At 43.6% G+C, this 19,980-nt stretch overlaps 2 protein-coding genes across 3 annotated transcripts in view; one reads left to right on the top strand and one right to left on the bottom strand.

Moving 5' to 3' along the window:
• The window catches only part of Pect (phosphoethanolamine cytidylyltransferase), a 43,420-nt gene extending 31,923 nt beyond the window's left edge, over positions 1-11,497 (bottom strand). For both annotated transcript variants that reach the window (XM_050185472.3, XM_050185473.3), the window contains exons 1-3: positions 11,299-11,497; positions 9,890-9,932; positions 5,977-6,022 (exon numbers count right to left, since the gene is read on the bottom strand). In XM_050185472.3, coding sequence (XP_050041429.1) covers positions 5,977-6,022; positions 9,890-9,932; positions 11,299-11,351 — 142 coding nt within the window. In that variant the 5' untranslated portion in view covers positions 11,352-11,497. The remainder of the gene's footprint in view (positions 1-5,976; positions 6,023-9,889; positions 9,933-11,298) is intronic.
• Positions 11,498-12,801: 1,304 nt separating this feature from the next.
• Positions 12,802-19,980, top strand: part of LOC126538739 (developmentally-regulated GTP-binding protein 2) — a 28,825-nt gene continuing 21,646 nt past the window's right edge. Inside the window, exons 1-6 of the mRNA XM_050185474.3 lie at positions 12,802-13,067; positions 13,796-13,884; positions 16,523-16,594; positions 17,167-17,256; positions 17,992-18,052; positions 18,723-18,813. Coding sequence (XP_050041431.1) covers positions 13,004-13,067; positions 13,796-13,884; positions 16,523-16,594; positions 17,167-17,256; positions 17,992-18,052; positions 18,723-18,813 — 467 coding nt within the window. The 5' untranslated portion in view covers positions 12,802-13,003. The remainder of the gene's footprint in view (positions 13,068-13,795; positions 13,885-16,522; positions 16,595-17,166; positions 17,257-17,991; positions 18,053-18,722; positions 18,814-19,980) is intronic.

The following is a 19,980-nucleotide window of genomic DNA, read 5'->3' as shown; positions in this document are numbered from 1 at the left end:
ACATCCATCCAGTGAATTGGATGCAAATAATAGAAACAAAAAAGACCATGGAGATTTACAAGAATGAGATGAAAGAAATTAGGAGGGAAAAGCTGTATAATAACGCAAAGGGCAGTGCCATACTATTTGAGACTTGAGCTGGTTGACTAAGGACAATAATACTGAAACAAATAGTATTCACAACAAGATGAGGCATGTGTATTCTGCAGCAAAAATATGGAGGCTGCTCAGTACACCTTAATGGAATACGGAGGGATTCCCCCAGTAAGACCCGTAAGTAACGTTCGCCTTCTAGAGGTGCTTGGATTTAAAGTGGATGGAAGCATCTACCAGTCAGCAGTCCAGGTAAGCAAGGCATAATTAGAGTATTGGGGATAAAAAAAAAAAGCAGGAGAGAGATTGATATGACCAGCTCCAGTACAGGCTTAGGAAGACGTGCAAGGTAGCTAGAGAAGTTTTGAGGAAGAGAAAGGAGTTTAAGAATATGTATACAAAAATGCAAGAATGAAAAGCCTGTATAGCATACCTGATCAACTCAAGCAGGCTAGGTGATTTATTGGCACCCCGTTGCAAAGGGGATGCCAATAAATCATCCTCAAAATGGGAAAGGCGTGCCCCACTGAAGCACACACCTCACACATGACTTGTTTCGACGGTAGCAATACTTTGTGTCACCGTACTGATTCGATGCTAGCACGTGATATCACCATCGACAGTCAACGTGAGATGGGTTCTGCCGCAGTTTTTTTTCTTTTCCCAGATGTCACTTTCTTTTTTCTTTTGGTGCAGACACCACGTAGCCAGATTGAACTGTTATAGCTGACAACGTGGCATGGGAGCTTTTTGGTAAGCAATTCATTTTACCATAGAGTGCATACAAAAGTTAGCACTGCAGCAGCTGCTCAGTGTTACATCCAAATATTGCAGAAACCAGTAATGCTACAAGTGAACGTTCGACTGTACTTCTTCGTCTATTTAAAATGTTTGAATGTTCGTCCTCCCTGCTTTCTTTCGTGTAACTCGTTCACAATTATCGGTTATAACAATAGAATTAGGGTATCTTTTTTTTTTTAACACTGTCATAAGTGGGTTTGATTGTATTTTATTCAAAGCATCACAGATCAAGAACAATTGCACTGGGAAAGGTGTGCAGTGAGGCTTCCATGGTGGCGCTATATACTTGCTTAGCTTTTGCATTGTGGCCTGCTATATGTAATAGCTCATACCTCTGTGTGAACGTAGAGCCTTTGTTAAAAGTATACGGGCTACTCTGTGCCTTCACCATGTCTGTAGTTTAGCTGTGTGCTGCGGCAAAATGACAATGACATCTGTGACTTTGGTCGCACAAATGTCCTTGATGCTACGATTTAGGTGGAGAATTCAAAATGAGCTTTCAATTTCCCTGGCAGCGATCAACATTTTCACATCAAAGAAAAGAAAATGAACGTTTTTGAAATGTGCTTTGTCAGCCTAAACAGACTAAACAAAGATAGACCTCATATTCAAAATAAGCAAATAAAGTTACACATATATACAAGTTCTCAGCAACATAATTCAAAGAATAAAGATCTTTAAAAATGTTTGTCTAAAACCAACCTTCCCCATCAACTGTGCCTTTGAAAGAGCTCTATTCTTGAAAAGAAAAGGAAAAAGTACAGACAGTTAAAACGTGTTGACAGTGAAAAACAGCAACACGAAGAACTTCCTTTCGGAAACTCTGGTCTCTCGGTTGTGAAGTGCCATTATAATCCAAGCTCCCGGATTTTGATCAAGGCTTTCATAAGATTGATGGCTGGCATTCCTAGCAGCACATCTGCATCATGCAACATCCTGGTGGTGAAGATAGGTCGGATGTCAAACTCGTGTCGTCCATTTTCTCGGGCCTCAGAACCCAACCCACCCTTTGCGAAACCCTAATCAGCATGCTCAAGTGCAGCTCTCTCAAGAGGTCCATCCTGGATTGCTTGTGTTCAAGTGTGGCCCATGCCCACACAACCAGTCAAGTGACCAGCCTCCATCCGGGTCACATGCACATGCTATCTCCAAGAGAGCCTTGCCACACGCACATACGAGAGTAAGAAAAACACTGGCGACGCCCCAATCACACTTTAGCCCCAATCCTGCAGAAATTAACAGGATAGAACATCTACTAAAAAAAGAAAGGTCGAGGGAGACAGAGTATGTAATTTTTAGTCAGAACTTCACAAGTAGAGAGGTAGTACACTTACAGTTGTAAGCCCAGCGCTCCTTCTACTTCGTCCCTAGTGTAAGCATCTAATCACTGGTTCCTGTTCAGTAAAGTTTTCCGGTTCTTGTTAGAATACGGCTTAAAAAGTATAGTGCTGCTCACTGATAACAGCAACACTCTAATTAACGACTCTCACTTAGGAGGCACTCTAGCTGCAAGTGCTGACAGATTCTTCGTCAATGCTCTGTGCAGGTGCATAGAAAGGTGCCAGTGCTACCAGCCACAAATTATCTGCGGCAAAGCTAGGCAACCGTACACTAGCCAGATGAGAAAATCTGCTCTGCACTCGCGTGTTCCCTTGGACAGCGTACTGCACTGTACAACACAGTTGATATTTAGGTACAAGAGAAAGACGGTAACAAAAAGCCAATCGAACAAAGTGGAAGCTGAGATGAACCAGCGCTGCCCCGATGAGATGTGGAAGGAGCGATGCACTGTCCGAGGTTACTTATTCCCAGAACGACAACTAGTTTCGAGAAAGCCTGAACAGCATTCCACATGAAGGAAAATTATAACAACTTGGTCACCTTTATTCCTGGTCATGGAGAATACATTAAAGAAAGAAAGAAAATGTTACTGTCTGTCTGATAAGTTAATTAGTAGAATAGTTATTATGCAATCGCTTTCACAAGCTATCCCCAACTGAAACTTCGCCCCAGCCTATAAAAAAAAAAGAAAAACTAGTACTATGGTTCTAGCTTTAAGTTTCCTGCACATAAATGACCACTTTGCAGTATGAAGCTAAGCATATCACATGTGATACATTGGGCTTTGTGGGGTTACTTGAATAAGGACAATTCTTAAACGCTAGTCGCCACACAAAAGGAGGAACGGAGAAGCAGAGAAAGAGTGTAAAGCCTATGAGAGCTACATCGCAACATTTAAATGCACAGCATTTCATCAGACAGCCTCAACACTCTCAGAAGGCCTGCACGAACAATACAAGAGAGATGAACAGCGATTAAGGAGGCAGCGAGAGAACAAGACTTTAAAAAAATGCACGCCCAACAAAAGAGAAAGAATGGGCTGAACAGATAAGGATGGGGGTCTACGTGAGCAAAGCCATCAAAGAGAAAGAGCACACAAAGCAGCACCCAGGTAGGCGAGCAGGAGCATTACAGGTGCAAGTGCAATTTGTCCTCAGTTTCGCTACCGGATGCCAAGTGCATAAGAAGCTTGTCACCATTTCAAAGAGCTCTTTGCACACAAAAGGCCTGCTACATGTCTTTGAGTGTTGTTCCTAAAGGAGCAACAACACATAGTTCCACTGTACAAATTGTACAAAACACTTCTGGCAGGTAAAAGCGTGAAACCTGGCAGGCACGAAGGCCGGGAAGAAGCACTTGCTAACTCAATTTTACATTAGAGTTGGTCTCGTAATGCCGGATGTGGCATCATACCCATTATCGCGACATCACAACACAGAGCAAAACTTGACCATGTTGTCCAGCAACAAGGCTAGGTACGATGGCGTCGCCCTTGAAAAGAACAAGCAAGAGGGCCGTGCGTTAGTTCTCCTAGCTTTGCTCCTGCGTGGCAGCTGCAGCCATTGCAACAACGGAGCAAGGCAGCATGTCACGTGACACATCCACCTCGTTCGTGGATGCCAAAACTGAAACTGGTTGATGGAAATTTATTTAGGACACTCTGATGCGCTTCCCAGTATTTCTTTTTTTTTTTCAAGCGTTTAGAGAGTCTGAAACTTCATATAATGCTTTAAAAAAATTAAGGCAGACAAGGTCCAAACTGTTCTGTCAGTACTAGTCCAAAGTGTACCAAAAATGTAAAGTGCAAGAGGTCTTAGAATGCTATGCATTGAAGATGCCGGGCTGCGCGAAAGTTAAGAGAAACTGTTTTGCACAAGAAAAAGTGCTACGTTCATGTTGAGTCAGTGCTTCCGCTACAGCTGACTAGCTTCAAAGAAAAAATGTCAGCAAGCTTGCTGGCAAAAGCACCAACGAAGGACAGCGGATGCAAGTAACAGGGAAAAACAAGCATCAAGTAAGCTATAAAAGAGCAAGAGTGACACCTTTGGAGCTGAATACTTTGTTTATCGATTTTTTTTCTATCCACAAGTCTATGATCCAAAAAACACAAGTAACCCTAACATCGGAGAACAGAGCTGGTGGAGTGCCAACGCCACGTGCCAACAGACGCATCAGGTTTCAACCAAGGCCAAGAACATGACCCGACGCAAACGTATCTCTCTTATTGCAGATATCAGCACAGCTGTCAAACTGCACGTGTTCAGAAACAGAAGCACAAAATTTTTCCGCTGTGATGATGGAAGCTTCGGGGAACGAAGGCGCTCACAGAGTCGAACCAATTTTTTTTTTCTTTTTCATTTTGGCACGTGTGATCTATAGAAGGTCTGCGTAATAAACTAATAGTCAACAAAACCATTGTTGGTAGGATTTGTGTGACCTATGCTATGTTATTTTGGATGCAACACAGTTTCGATTCTTTACATTAAGACATATATGGCAGCAATGGTAAGTGAACGTGCAGTGTGATGCAAAAGTGGCAGAAGTAGTAAAAATTCCAGAAGCACAGACATTCAATTTTAACAAAAATGCAGGTAAATACACGGGATTTTCTTTTGTAACAGGAAGTTTTACTGCCAAGACAGTGCAAACTCGTCGCTCACAGGTGGAGCTTCAGTTGTGTCAATAGCACTGGCGGGATGGTCATTATCGGCATCCCCTTTGAAGTGGGGTAGTAGCAGATGCCACCCAACTTGTTATTTTTACCTTTATTCTGGATTTACTACCAGCACATATGATCTAGGGTTCAATGGTAAAACACAATATGCTATGCTCTAGCACTGACATGCAAATGTAGGATTGAAAATTTTTTAAAGTGCACTTTACAGCAAGGGCAATGCTTTGCGAAACACCGGCAACAGCGTGTCTGACCGTGTAACCATAAGCACAGGGAGAAGAGATACTTTCGCATGGCTGTCGTCTCAGCACATGGTGTAGCTAGAGATGATTTGCTGAACGCACTCTGTCATGTCGATACATCCCAACATCAACACGCCTCATACCATTCACCGACAGAGCTAACCAATAAGTGCCTCGGCAATGTATCTATAGGGATGCTATCATTTGACGATAATGCATTAGTCCCTGCTCATTTTTTTTTAAAACTAGGCCAACATCTAAAATACTGCTAAATTTCACTTCATGTTTTTTTAGCACTTTCTTGTGTCATGCACACATGAAAATAAAACATACAAAAGGCTTCTCAAGTATTTTCAGTGGATAAAATATCAAAATTTAGAATTCCACAGAGTGTACACGCAGAACTGAGTTTGTACCACATTTGGACCCACTTGACCTTGCGATCCCAACACTGCAGGCAATGCTGCCCATCAGTTCACACGCGTACCCAATGGCCACTCCCAAACCGAGAGGATGACACCTGTGGTTTGACAAATTTAATCTGAAGGCAGCCTTTACTTCACTCACTAGCTTACCGTGTGCATTTTTTCCCCACTTCTTTCTTTATTGCAAGTAAAACAGACAGCTCCATGCAAACAAAAATCTTTATATTTTATAACTACCGCGTCAAATTTTGCATCCTTGGTTTCGATGTAAACAGGAGCGATTGATTAAACTTCCATTGTAGCCAATAATTGCCAGTATCCATGTTCAATGCCATTTGTAAAGAACAAAAGGTCTCAAGAACCCTCCGACATTGTGGTGCATTTCGTTTAATTCACTCACCATCAGTGTGGACTCCCACGACCAGGTAGTCGCCCATTGCCTTGGCCTGCACGAAAAAAAGGCAGACAAGCTGGTCTGATAACCCGCAGAAGGGTCCAAGCCTTAAGCCACACCACGTCAGCCCCGCGTTATCTCAACTGCTGACCCAAAAATGAGTGCCAAGCATCCCACCCCTCTCTAGCTCTCTATGATAGATAAACAGCGGAGCCAGACACCTGCTTCTAGTGTTGTTGCCAGTTTTTCAAACAAAATAGCAACGTAGTATGCACTCTTCCGGCCTTTGTGAAGGGCGACCACAAGCGAGATTACGAGATATTGTACAAAAGCCCGTGCCAATTGGATCCCATCCAAATTCTCGGCTCACGAGATGAATAAATAGCGATTCATTTTATGACTGACCGGCGGCTCGTAGCAGGTGCTGGAGGGCTGCTTGGCCACTTTCGACTTAGTTAAAGTGTTGCATTTGAAACAGGCTCGAAAGGGACAAGTGCAATAACTCAAGAGCTCAAAGGGGTGCTTTATGTAAACGCATGGCAAACATGCAGTTGCAGTGTCAAAAGAAATCACGCTCCCTGGCTGTTGGAATGCCTTGTGGCGACACACAACAGTAGTTGCACATATCCCCTCCCCCACAAGGCATGCTTCACAGTGCATGAATTTACGCCATGCTGAGCTAAAGCATGTCTAGCCATAAGTCCACCGCTGCAGTCTAGTGTTCTCTGTCAGTGCCCATTTTGTTGGGTGTCTACAAATTTCAAGCCCATTGCTTTAACTAAGCCATGATAGCCTAAGCCACGCAACATTTCTGTTTATGCTGGTACAGCCATTACATCACTAACATCATTTCTGTAAAACTAGAACACACTGCAGACTTAAGCCTCAAGAATAGTGCCTGTATAAAGGCAACAGACAATAACAGTGGGAGCCCAAACGGTACATGAGAGGGAAGGAGGCCAGAACAAAAGTTGTTTTGCCTTTGAACTGGTGCAGCATTCTTGGCTGATCGCTTTCCCATCCGCTTGACCTAACACTCAGCATTGGATTGGATGAAGCCAGCAGGACAAAGTCCACATACTCTACCCATCATTCCCGTGGCAATGCGCGAGGACACTAGTGCCCAGATTTCCCTCCAGCAACACAGGCATAAAACTCTATGCCTGCAGCCTCAAAAATGTGTGCACTTCGTTCATCCATCCGTCGTGCTTGGGTACAACTGCCTGAATGCACCAAACTTAAGCGGGGGGCGGGAAGGCCTTCCTGCCTAATTGGTAGTCAAGCCTCACTTAATGCATTACTATATAACCTGGAAGTTCACTTGCTGAAACCTGCTAATCAGCTTAGTGGAAAATGTATGCGTTGCAACTTCTTTAGTGTTTTGACCAATCTGACTAAGAAAGATTAAACAGCTCACTTTTTCTTGCACTTTCGTGCAGGAAAACTTTTGTCATGGTCATGACACTGAACAGAACAGCAAAGCCGCACTAACAAATGTGAAGGTAGGTTTGCACAGTGATTTGCAGTACTCGGAAGTAAAGACTAGGAATGAGGGTATTTCTAATTAACTGCTAATGACACACATTTAAACAGACAATGAACAAAGAAATAGAACTGCTAAGGTGACCAACAATGAACTGCATCTTCCAAAACAGTTATAGGAAAATGTTTATTTACAATTAGATTTTAACAAGCGTAGCTTGTTTGTTAGACATTAAACTGTTATTATAACCCATACATTGATCGCATGTTACCACTTACATTTGTTTCACGGAATTCTCTTGTTGGGAACAACAGACAGTATTTTTCAGTCACCAGAGCTTTATTTTTCTGTACCCGGATACTCAAACTGATAAACTTCAAAAGTAAGTTTATGTTTATGTGCACACTATGTTTATGTGCACAGTATGTTTATGTGCACAATAGTTTATGTGCACCACTTTTATTATATCAATGAGCACATCTTCAGGAAAAATTCTGGCTGTATTTCTGGTCACAAAATAAATATATATTACATTTATAGATAAATAATGTAATTGCCGAACAGCTAAATGTAACAAAATGTATTAAGTGCATACGACAACATTCACTCCTTGGAACAAAATACAGATATGACACTGTATGTGCTAAATAACGCTCCCTATAAATTCCACAACAAATACCCCACTGAAAGCTAAAAAATGCGAGCCTGTAATGTACAACACAAATTAAACATACGATGTGGCATTCTTCAATGGTGGAAGCTACCAACAGTCAGTGAAGTATATAGCTAGGAAAATAGTGTACAGCTTTTTGTCCTAACATATACCAGCAAGCAACTCTGATCATGTTGTTTCTTTTGGGTTTGGTCATGTCAAAAAATGGTTAACTACCAATACAGAACACTGCTGAACTTTGTTGCACACAGTAAACTGGAGTTATTACAGAACAGAGGCTTTTGACTAAAGCATAACACTGCCTCACAAGATAAAATTATATTGTTGCTTCTTTGCACCAACAAAAAAAAAAAAGCCCTTGCCCATTCATAATCACTTCCTGTTTACGAAATGACTGTCTAGACAGCAACACAACTTCCTTCAACCAATTTTCAAACCTCGCTGTCTGCATCAATGAGGAAAGCCTTGGCCACATGCAAGTTCCATCGCCAAGACTAGCCTTTCAAAATCCAACAAAGTGTGAGCAACACGTGTGAGCAGACATCCTTGAAACGCAGTTCTATTTTTGTCATGTTTTGTACCTTTCCAACCGCTACGCTACATGGCACATGTTTCAAGCACTTTTTCCTGTAGCTCTTATTTAAAGGTTGCCATGGTCCTGATACTCGCATCCACGGATGTATGCGAACAATAAGCACGTAAGGGTAGCGAGCAGGGCTAGTACAGTATGTGAGAATGTACTCTCCTAGCATAAGGATTAAAATCCAGACAAGGACAGAACAACCACTAGTACAAAGCAAGTATAAAGCATGTACGCATCTCCACAATTGAAGTGCCACTTCACTGTTCTCTATAGATGTTTAAATGTGGGGTGTTATGTTGCGAAGCTGCCAGTGAGTTATGAGGAACGCCACAGTCAAGGCCTCCGTATTAATTTTGACTACCTAGGTTTCCTTTACCATGCGCCTAAACATAGGCAGTACAGTCGACTCCCGTTAATTTGAACCAGGCAGGACCACAAGTTTTGGTCAAATTATCCGAAAGGTCAAATTACCGACCAGTGCCAAAATGAATGAATTCAAATCTTCCTTTACTGCTTGAAGTAGTCGTCCACAGATTGTGCTTCAGTACAGTAATGCAATAGATATGCATGTCTTTGGTTGGTGGCTCATGCATCCCAACACCATCATCGGTGTTCACGAAATCCTCAAAAGAGACATCGCCTAGGGCACGGTGCAAGTCATCATCATCACTGCAGGACAGGTTGCTGCTGTCACCGTCACCAATCTCAGGAATGAGTAGCACGGTCTACGAAATTTCTTGTGTTTCTGAAGTTCTAGTGACCACTACGAGCATGTGGGGATAGAATTCTGGAGGGAATAGAATTAACCATGACAAGGTTTTGCATTCAAACAAAACAAGCTTTCCTTCCATAGCAATGCATCGTTTCTCGCCGTGACTTCCCAGTGCGTTTGCATTAACAGCGGTCGACTGTGTATAAGAGCGTTTGTGTTGGAACGTGGAAGCCATGACTGGAGTTGAGTCTGCAACCTTGTGTTCAGCAGCACTCTGTACATTATATGTTCATCTTAGCAAAATTTAGGAGGCACTGAACACTCAAGACTGACTACATCAGGGCACTGCCACACACCAAAGCAGCATAACTCTTCTGTCACTAGCTTGCCGGCGGAGCTGGAGAACAACCACAAGCTTCATTTGCTTCTCCCTGCCGGTTTATGCGCAGCTGAGAAATAAAGACTCACCTGACGGAGCTGATTGGCATGCCCGAAGTGCACCATGTCGTAACTATAAGGAAGAAAGAAGAAAAAAAGAACGAACAAGAAATGGGTGTTTGTCGATCTTCGGCACAGCTGGACCATTGTTAATGCATCAATACGTGTCTCACGGCATCCTTATTGTGTTTCCTCGCGTGCCGTGAAGGCAATTATTCATCTTAGCGGCTCCTACTGCCAAAGCACTCTTATTGGCTCTTATTATTCAGCTTCGTATTGTGCTAGACGCCAAGGAACAGCAGGTAACGAGACAAAGGCTATGTGGTAACATAGAATAAATAAAAGAAGAAGAAAGAAAACAGGCTCTGTGAATTAATGCTGCAATTGGGGCCACTTTGTTAAACATTTGTTTTTGATGAAAGTGTTATCATGCACAAAACTCAAAGAATAAATTTAAAACGCGTGGTGCCCCGTTGTGGTCTACGTGTTCTTCTTGTCCTGAAGTCATTATTGGTTCCGTGCAAAACGGCGCGATAAAAAAAAAAAAGAGAGAGAACAGCCTGGTACTATGAACAATGCAGAACACATGAAAGCAGCAAAAAGCGTGATCACATTCAGGCAGTTGAAATTGACAAGACTGTCTCTCTTTTCTTTATATTTACATAACTGGAAGAAAAACAGCAACCGAAGAGTTTATTCTTGATTCCAAGTCTATATACCAGTTTATGTATCCTAAGCTAATTCTTCGGGAGTAGACTCCCTTGACCTGCAATTTCAAGGCCCTCTCGCTCGGCCGCTTCTTTATCACGCTGATCGCGCTCCAATAGCTCAGGTGTGGAGTACGTCGCCACACACCCATTCATGAAACATTTCCAGCGCTAAAACGAGGCTGCACCAGTTTCGGGTAGCTCGACCCTGCGTACGAAACCAGAATCGGTGCACACGCCCTAGACAGAAACCAAACATCTGCACCGTGGTGCGTCATCACGAAAAAGTTCTTGGCCCACGTCTATATCTAATCAGCGGCCACGACATATCGATGTTGGCAGAGCCGTCAAGCTACGCGCACGTACCCCACCCCCCCCTTTTTTTTTTCTTTTCCCCGGCCCTACTGCACTTTCGGAGGAGCACCAAACGGAGCCTGCAACAGTTTCCATCTCTACTCTATGAAACTAATCCTTCATCTACAGGTCCTTAAACACACCGCGGTGTCTGCTATCAATGAGATATCTCACATATGAACGAGCGCTCAGTTTCCAATGAGAAAGTGAAGAACTGTAACGAAATCAAACGACTCCATCTCGATGCGCGACGGACCACGCCTCCGTGGGCAGTAGTACGCAAGATTCCCCGTCATCCGACAGCGCGAAACCAATGCAATTTCGTGCGTCTTGAGAAAAGCCGGGGCAGCATCGCGCGCCTCGCGCACTGCTACTCACCATCCATCGCACCACACTCGGACTAGACCGTCGTCCACCGGTTCCCCGCTCATTGGCGATTCCTCTCGCGAGCTCTTGCTCGCTGCTTGAGCCGGTCACCACACAATGCCAACAACTCGCACGACGTTCCACGCCTTTCCCGACTTCGCGTACTGCGCGTTGCGGCCGCCGCGCTAATGCAATTCAGGAACTCCACGCCAGCGGCATTGGCCAGCAGCGGCGCCCTTGAGAATTATCGGGGCTTGATGGCGCAGCCCACTACCCCATTCCAAAGGGGACGCTCATAACATCCATCCATGTATACGGAGTAATGTTTTTTTTGCGTTTTTGTGTTCTTTAAAACAGCACTTGTCACGTGGCTAAAACTGACCAATCACTGACTTTAGTTAGTGTACTATACTGTAGTTATGGCCTACTTCAATGCAAAAGTCGGGGAAAAGCAGGCTGGAGAACAAGGAATTAGCAACTACCGCGTGGATTCCAGGAACACTCGAGAAGAGATGTTGGTAGAATTCGCGGAAAGGAATAAGCTGCGAATAATGAACACCTTTTTCAGGAAGTCTTGGAACAAAAAGTAAACCTGGAAAAGCCCTAATGGTGAAACAAAAAATGAAGCTGATTTCCTACTTTCTGCCGATACCAGCATAGTGCAGGATGTAGAAGTGTTAGGTAGGGTAAAGTGCACTGATCATACACTCTTAGGTAAAGTTACACCCTTTGGCTTGCCCCTTCTGCCACACAACGATAATCGTTATCTGCCTTGATGCGTTTCCTTTCTTTAACGCTGCGAGCCCGGAACTTTCCAGTAACGAACGGCACGCGCGTTATCAGAAGGGGCAATCCAAAGGGTGTAAACTGTTCTATGCTGATAACGGGCGTGCCGTTCGTTACTGGAAAGTACCGGGCTCGCAGCGTTAAAGAATGGAAACGCATCAAGGCAGATAACGATTATCGTTGTGTGGCAGAAGGGGCAAGCCAAAGGGTGTAACTTTGCCTAAGAGTGTAGGTTAGTGAGGGCTAGGATTCACCTCAATTTGAAGAGAGAAAGGGTAAAATTGGTCAAGAAGAAACAGGCCAACCTAGACGTAGTAAGGGTATGGTGGCTAGAAGGGCATGCATGAGTAAAGGCAGATCAAGGTTTGCACTAGCAAACAAATAGAACCACTAAGAACAGAGAGATGAAGATGACATATAGACAATGACTGAAGCCGTAACTAGGCTGGCTTCAGAACAAATAGTGACAATTCTATGGTACCACAGTGCATAGAGTTTCCTACGTAATTTTTGTAGGAAAGTCTATGCCACAGAGTTTCTCACTGACCGGGGAAATTAGTGAACCCCTCCGTGAGTGAACCATACTCGGAGCTTGAAGGCACTGTGCTTCGAGAATTGTCGCAATTATTGAATCAAGATTAGATAACGTGTTTGATTTTGTAATTTTTTTTTGCGAATTACTTGCTATTCGCAAGCAGAGAAGACGTCTGAAAGACAGGCGGCGCAACAAGCCCTAGCGCTGTCAAATATGGCGGCGTCCACCATGTCTTTTCGCTAGTGAGGGTCGGCCACGGCGTGTTTTTGGACTGATTTTGTGGATGTTAATACGCAACGACGCTCGTCTGTCATTACAGCTATTTACGCCCAAACGTGCCGGCTGTCGGCTCCACCACAAGTTCTGTAACGGGACGCCGCGCGGTTCCAAGTCAACATGGGTATCCTCGAGAAGATCAGCGAAATCGAGCGAGAAATCTCCCGGACACAGAAAAATAAGGGTGCGTGTAGAGTTTGCTTGTTCGCTTTGCGCGGTGCCGCTGCAGCAGACTGAATTGCGCCCAATTGTTGGTAAGGCCGATGTCAAAATAAGGCCGAGACGTGTGTGCCACGAACGTGACAATATTTGTCAGCCAGCTGTCGTCGCGATAGACTGAATAGGCATGTTCGTGGAGTTTAGTAAAAGCGATGGTCACACCTTCAGAAAGAGTAAACTGTCTTTGATTTCCAAAGCCCATATCTGCGTTTCGATATAAGTTCAGTTGTCACGTAGGCGCCTACGCCAGTTAACGCAAGGAAGAGCGCAGAATTATACCCCGGTCACACAGGGCACTTGCGATCGTAATCTAAAGAGTCCAGTGTATCGGGGTATTAGCTACTAGTTTACCACGTTTATTTCGCTTATCCAAAAGTGGCAGCTTGGCACTCTGAAAGGCGCCACATGTGATGCTTGCAGACGTAAGGATCCGTTACAATCCTCTTAACTTGTCTTGTGTTAAGTGTTCATTTGCTGACAGATTTCCGCGCATTTTTGTACCCTGCACACGTAAGCACGACTAAACAATCATTGTAATACATAAATACTTGGAAACACAGCGAGCTTCTCCTAGTAGTTTCACGTTACAGCGTCACCGGTGGCTGTGAGGACAAAATATTAACCAAAGTGAGCCATTGCCTGCATGTTCACGCAGTGTTAAACGTGTGGTTGCTTTTGTCTTCCTGGGCACAGCTACGGAATACCACTTGGGCCTGCTGAAGGCCAAGCTAGCAAAGTACAGGACTCAGCTTCTGGAGCCACAGGGCAAATCGAAGGAAAAGGTAAGTTCACTGTGAATAGCTACTGTTAAATCTCACAGGTCTCATCATGAAATGGGCATCGGCAATATGAGTTTATCGCCATCGCACAAAACCAACACACAAAAAACAGGCCAACCGGCTAACGCCGATAAATGTATATCCTTTTTGTATGCCGGTAGATGGCGCTTCCCATGCCCATGGTTCACAACACTGCCCAGCTATTCCAATGAACTTAGTGGTCAGGCTCAGTACACAACACCTACCGATCGTGCCTTGGTCTTGGGTACTGCTTCTTGGGAGTGTATCGCCAGCCCGCCACTTAAACGACTGCTTTATGAGATGACAGACTTTTGTGGAGTAAGTGCTCCGTAAGAGACAATGCTTCTGCTCACGCAGAGTCGGGCACGAATACAGCAGCTTAGTGGCTGGACAGTGCAATGAATGTGGCCCCCTCCCCCAAATTCATCGGAAGAGGGTATGACAAAACAAGAAAAGAAAGTTGTTGACCTTATGTTTAGCATAACAGTGAGAACCATGACACAAAGTTTGTCATCTATGCGGATGATACAAGTCTGGTTCTTGCCGGTAATAACATTTCCGAACTTATTGACCAATGCGACGTTGCAATGAAAGCCCGCGAGGATTGGTCCATTGCTAATTCAATGAAGATCAACGAGCGTAAGACTAAGGCTGTCATTTTCAGACCAAGAATAAACTTATCCCACCGCATGAAGATATTTTAAATTCACGTCCTGTAGAAATAATAGAGCAGTTCAAATGCCTAGGGGTTATATTTTGCCCCAATATGTCATGGGATTATCACTTTAATTATGTCTCAAACTAGCTCAAATCACTGGTGCTATAGGTCGTTTAAAAAACATCCTTCCTACACAAACTAAAATGCTGATTTACAACTAAATGTTCAACTCGCATTTGAATTATTGCCACTTAGTTTGGGGTACCACAACCTTCACTAACCTTGAACGCATTCACCTAATCCAAAAAAGGTACCTCCGACACATGTATAAACGTCATACCGACATCCAAGTGCAGCTTTATTTAGTCATTCTATAGTGATTAAAGTACATAACCTCTATAAATATAGCCTCAGTGTCATCTTTAAATCGGAAATTAGGAATAATATAACCAATCTCCGGAAATTAGCAGAACTAAAGAGAAAAATGTTAAGCTATCCAACAAGACATGGCGAGGAATGGATAGTACCGACACCTCGACTTAAACTTGGACAAGATTGCCTTCGCTATATTCTTGCATCTCTTCTTAATGGTTATAGTCTCACTAATTTCGATTTGTTTTCTTGTTCGCGTAAAGAGCTTCATACTATGTGTTTAAATAACATGGCTTGAGTTTACTTGTGTGTACATATTGCTGTTTCGTGTATACTTTCGTGATTACTTGATATACTTATCTGTTTGTTTGTTTTTTAATTGTACAAGTTCCCGTGCTGCCTCCCTGCTGAACAGTAGGTTTGTAGATTTTTCAAGCTGCCCTGGTGTAGTTTTTTTCTGCAACCCCTCCATCTGTATTTTAAGATGGGAAAATAAAATTGATATTGAAAGTTTATCAGCCTGAGTTCCTTGCAACTTCTAGATCAGCAAAGTCTGTCTGGGATGGCTCTTTGATTCTTGCTATCTTTAAGTTAATGAAGACAATTGGTCTAGTTGCTTTCTGTTTATTTTTTATTTTTTTAAGGTTGAGACAAAAAAATGTTTTCGTTAATGTATTGTCACGATGTAGTGAAGGCAGAAAAGCTGAAACACTGCCAGACAGCGTGAACAAAGAATTTAAAAAAATTTTTATTGTTGGTTGAACTTGTACTCAGAGAGCAAAGCAATATAAAGTGATGACTGCAGCAAGCGCAATCACACGCCAGATGTAAAATCACTGGTCACATCTCTGCATTTATTATACATGCATCATTGCATATTCCAAAGCAATCGCCGGTGCTAAAGCGCAGATTTAAAATTGTACAGTGCTATTTGTGTTGCGCATGCAATCTGATTAGACATGCCTGTCTCACCACCAAATTGGTAATAACGTTCACAAAGTTTTGGATACAGAAGGCACTCTTGCACCAAGTGATAACATGATAACAGCTATAATTCAATGAAAGCAGTAACCAGAAAAAACGATGCATTTGTGGCAGTACACTGCCTGCTTATGTAACATGTTTATTGCTGACTTTGAATGTGATCATCTCTTGGCTTTGGCGATATCGATGAAAAGGAAGGGGTGTGAGGATTAATCGTGCTGACCATTTCGGTTGTGTGCTGGTGTGTGTGGTTCACTGACCGTGATGTTTGCTGTGGTAGTATGTCCTGCCAGAAAGAAAGCTTGTACTCCAAAAAAGCTTCCATCGAAAGTTAAAACACATCTTGTAGCTATTCTCATTGCCACCTATTTAGTGCTGCTCAGTGTAAACCGCAATGTCATTGCACCATATATGGGCAGCTTCCAGGGTACATTTGTTTTTATGCCCTTTGTTATATCTCTTTGCTTACAACCACAATCCATGATCTGTAGGAGAGACTTTGCCGATTATGTGACAGTACACTTGAGGTTTCCAGCTGACCTCTCAGAGATTAGCATTCTGTTAGCCACGCAGATCCCAACTAACCAAATTTATGTTTCGTTTCAGGGGGAAGGCTTCGATGTTATGAAATCGGGCGATGCGCGTGTCGCTCTCATTGGCTTTCCATCGGTTGGCAAGGTAAGAACGCTCCGTTTCTTGCTATTTGAGAAGTAAATAAGCTTTTAATATAGATATTGCTGAGAAATTAACAAGCTGCTATTGTGGTGCCAACACGTTCAGCTTATCGCTACCTGTTGTGGGGCTAGTTTGTTGCTACTTATTATTGTGTAGAAAATGTAAAACCATATAAAGAAATGACCAAACGGGAAAGTGCCTCGTAGTGCTCGTTTCCTCATATGGTTTCGCATGTTTTGCACTACGGCCACCAAGCTGGTTTGGTGCTGTTTTGTTTGGTCTTTGAAGCTGTTGATGGTCGCTGTGACCCATCTTAACTTTTTATCTTATATATGCTATTTCCTTTTGTTCGTGTCTTCTGTAATATGCGACCTTTATTACAATGCACTTTGCATGTGCATTATCTTTTTGCTGGTATAATTTAGGACAAAGAAAGCCCGCATCCAATTTTCTGCACAGTAACGTTATGTTTTAGCATGCAAGCAACTCAACGTGAAATGCTTATCTCGTTTGCAAGTTCATGCGCTTGGTCTTGCTTGTAGCCAACATAAATATTCTTTAACTTTTTGTTGCAGTCCACGCTACTCAACATCATGACTGACACCCACAGCGAGTCGGCATCGTACGAGTTCACCACGCTCACCTGCATCCCTGGTGTTATTGAGGTGAAATCGCTCGATACTTCTACAACAAGAATGGTGTCCACTTTTGGGTGCCACAAAATTTTGTTTTTTGTTTAGTTTATGTCAAAACACTAGATTTTCAAGAAAGGCTCATTTGAGCCTGACCTAATGCGTAAAAGAAATGTTAAATAATTACAAAAGGACACAAATGTCCAAGACCTGTTGGGCGTTTTGGCCAGCCAAAATTTTAGTCGGTACATAGGCACAAAGTGACCTTAAGAGAAAGAAAGCACCTGTCCACCACCTTGGCCCTCTGTGTACATCTGTACTGATTGCTTCTTTTTTCATTCAGAGACTTCCACTAAGGAGTCTGTCCTAGCCTGGGTGGTTAATCCCAGCTGCAGCGGCCGCATTTCAGTTGTGGGGAAATGCAAGAACGCTCATGTGCTTTTATTTGGGTGCATGTTAAAGAACCCCAGGTGGTCGAAATTAATCTTGAGTACCCCCACCCCCCATGCCGTGCCTCATAATCAGATCATGGTTCTAGCATGTAAAACCCCACAATTCAATTTTTTTTAGCCTGTGTGCTGATTTGGAACATCAAATTCGATAATTCAATTGTAGTCACTTCATTTTGTTCTTGCTCCTATGTCCTGTGTCAATTGCTGTTAAACTGGCCAATGGCAAGGTGCTTTTATGGAAAGCTTCAGTTTGCACTCACTCATTCTTATTTGTGCACACGTTGCAAATTTCACGTTTCCATGACGTCTCTTGCAGTACAAAGGTGCCAACATACAGCTTCTCGACCTGCCTGGTATCATCGAAGGTGCCTCTCAAGGTACAGCTTTGACTTCTTGCTTCTAGCATTGCGTGTTGTCGTTTGTTTTCATAAATTTGACAACTGCGAATGGTACACAATGGCTCAGTGCATAGCGCGTTGGCTCTGAACACTGTCGTTGGAGGGCAAAATTTTGCTTTTTCTTCGCCATATGCCAAGGATGAAGCTGAGAATGAGGAGGTGGACTGATGACAAAGGTGTAGTGAAACGGGTGGACAGAATGAAGCCAACAAACCTAGTTCTTGAGCTCTTAGGCTGTTTACGCACTCAAGTATTGCTTTGTAGAGGTCTTGTTCCTGCTAAAACAGTTATGTCAGCTGATAAGTTGAGCACTGTTGCTCATTCCAAATCTTACACTTGTTTTTATTAATAGTTGCGTATCTCTATAGCAACACTTATAACTGCGTCAATGTGCTAAATGTGAAAGGAATGATCAGCCCATTCGGAACAAGCCACTTGCCTTGAGTGGGTGTCCTTGTTGCCAGTAGGACTTCCTTTCCTAACCTTGCTGGATAAGCATTTGCTGGACTAAAATATAGCACTTTCTCTATGTTAATACCACATGGGCACTAGTGTTCCTCAAGGCGTTCTCGTCGCAAGCATGAACAGAGCCACTGCTGTATCAAGCTTACGCCAGTGTATTCCTTTCTGGTGTCGTGTCGCCCTCTAGGCAAGGGACGAGGACGCCAGGTGATTGCTGTGGCCCGAACTGCCGACCTTGTTGTCATGATGCTGGACGCCGGCAAGAGCGAGGTGCATCGGTAAGGGGACTGCTTCAAGTTCGAGACAGTTGTGCACTTAGTTGTTCACTTCTTCAAGAGGAGGTGTGTGTCTACAACCATTTAAAAGCGGGATTTGCATGAAGTTATGGTGCTAAGCAAGCTTTGAGATTAGCTAAAAGGAATACCAAGGAGCTGAGGAGGAATATCAAGTAGAACTCTGTTAGTAAATTAACGTTCTGCTATACACAACTCTTACTATCGGAGGAGGTACAGTAAGCCAGAACAGACACGAAGGTGAGTGATAGGTGGTGACACTGCCTTGACGTTCTTGTGCCAGCGTGTCATTATGGCATGGATTTTGAGTGTCTGCTGAGGTCTGCTTACCATAAAAACCCGCCTATTATACAATCTTTTTTTTCCCTATAATTAGTGTCCCAAATTTCCGCCTCGTACTATATGCAGATCTGAACGAAAATTTCAGTAAGAATTTCGGGCACAAAGTTTTGGTTTCGTTATTGCTGCATGGCTATAGCTTGGCTTTGTTATTGCTGCGTGGCTTCGGCTCGGCTTCGTTATTGCTGTGTGGCTATGTCTTGGTTTCGTTATTGCTGCGTGGATATGGCATCGTTTCTTTATTGTTGTGTGCACACCTTGGCAGCACACGTGCAAACCACACTTCGCGAAGTGCATCTTTTTTATTCCGCAGTGAAAGAGCAAGATGTCAGGGCCACGAAAACAGCACTTGGCTGCTTTCAAGAGAAAGGTGATCTTAGCTGCACAGGACATCGGCAACAGTGCGGCCGGGGGGCAGTTTGGCATCAATGAGGGAAGCATTCACGGATGGCGATGACAGAAGGAAGCCCTTTTCGCATGCTGCAAAACGCAAAGAAGCTTTCGCGGCCTGAAGAATGGGACATTCCCGGAAATCGAACTCGCCATGACGTAGTTCGTACGCCAACAGCAAGCCGCGCATCTAGCTGTGAGCGTGGAGCTTATGTAGGCAAAAGATAGAGAGCTTGCAAGAGAAAAGGGGCTACCTAGCTCCGCCTTCAAAGTGAGCAAGCACTGTATCGTTACATATGCCGTGCTGGATTTTCCTTGTGCTGCCGAACTTCGATCTTGCAAAAGCTGCCCGAATCATTCGAAGAGCTGCTTGTGGCTTTCCAGCTCCACATTATTTCGCTCTGCAAGTCCTAGAACTTCCAA

Source organism: Dermacentor andersoni, chromosome 8 (assembly GCF_023375885.2).
Source record: "Dermacentor andersoni chromosome 8, qqDerAnde1_hic_scaffold, whole genome shotgun sequence".
Taxonomy (NCBI): domain Eukaryota; kingdom Metazoa; phylum Arthropoda; class Arachnida; order Ixodida; family Ixodidae; genus Dermacentor; species Dermacentor andersoni.
Note: the sequence above shows the minus strand (reverse complement) of the source record. Positions and strands in the feature narration are given on the sequence as shown.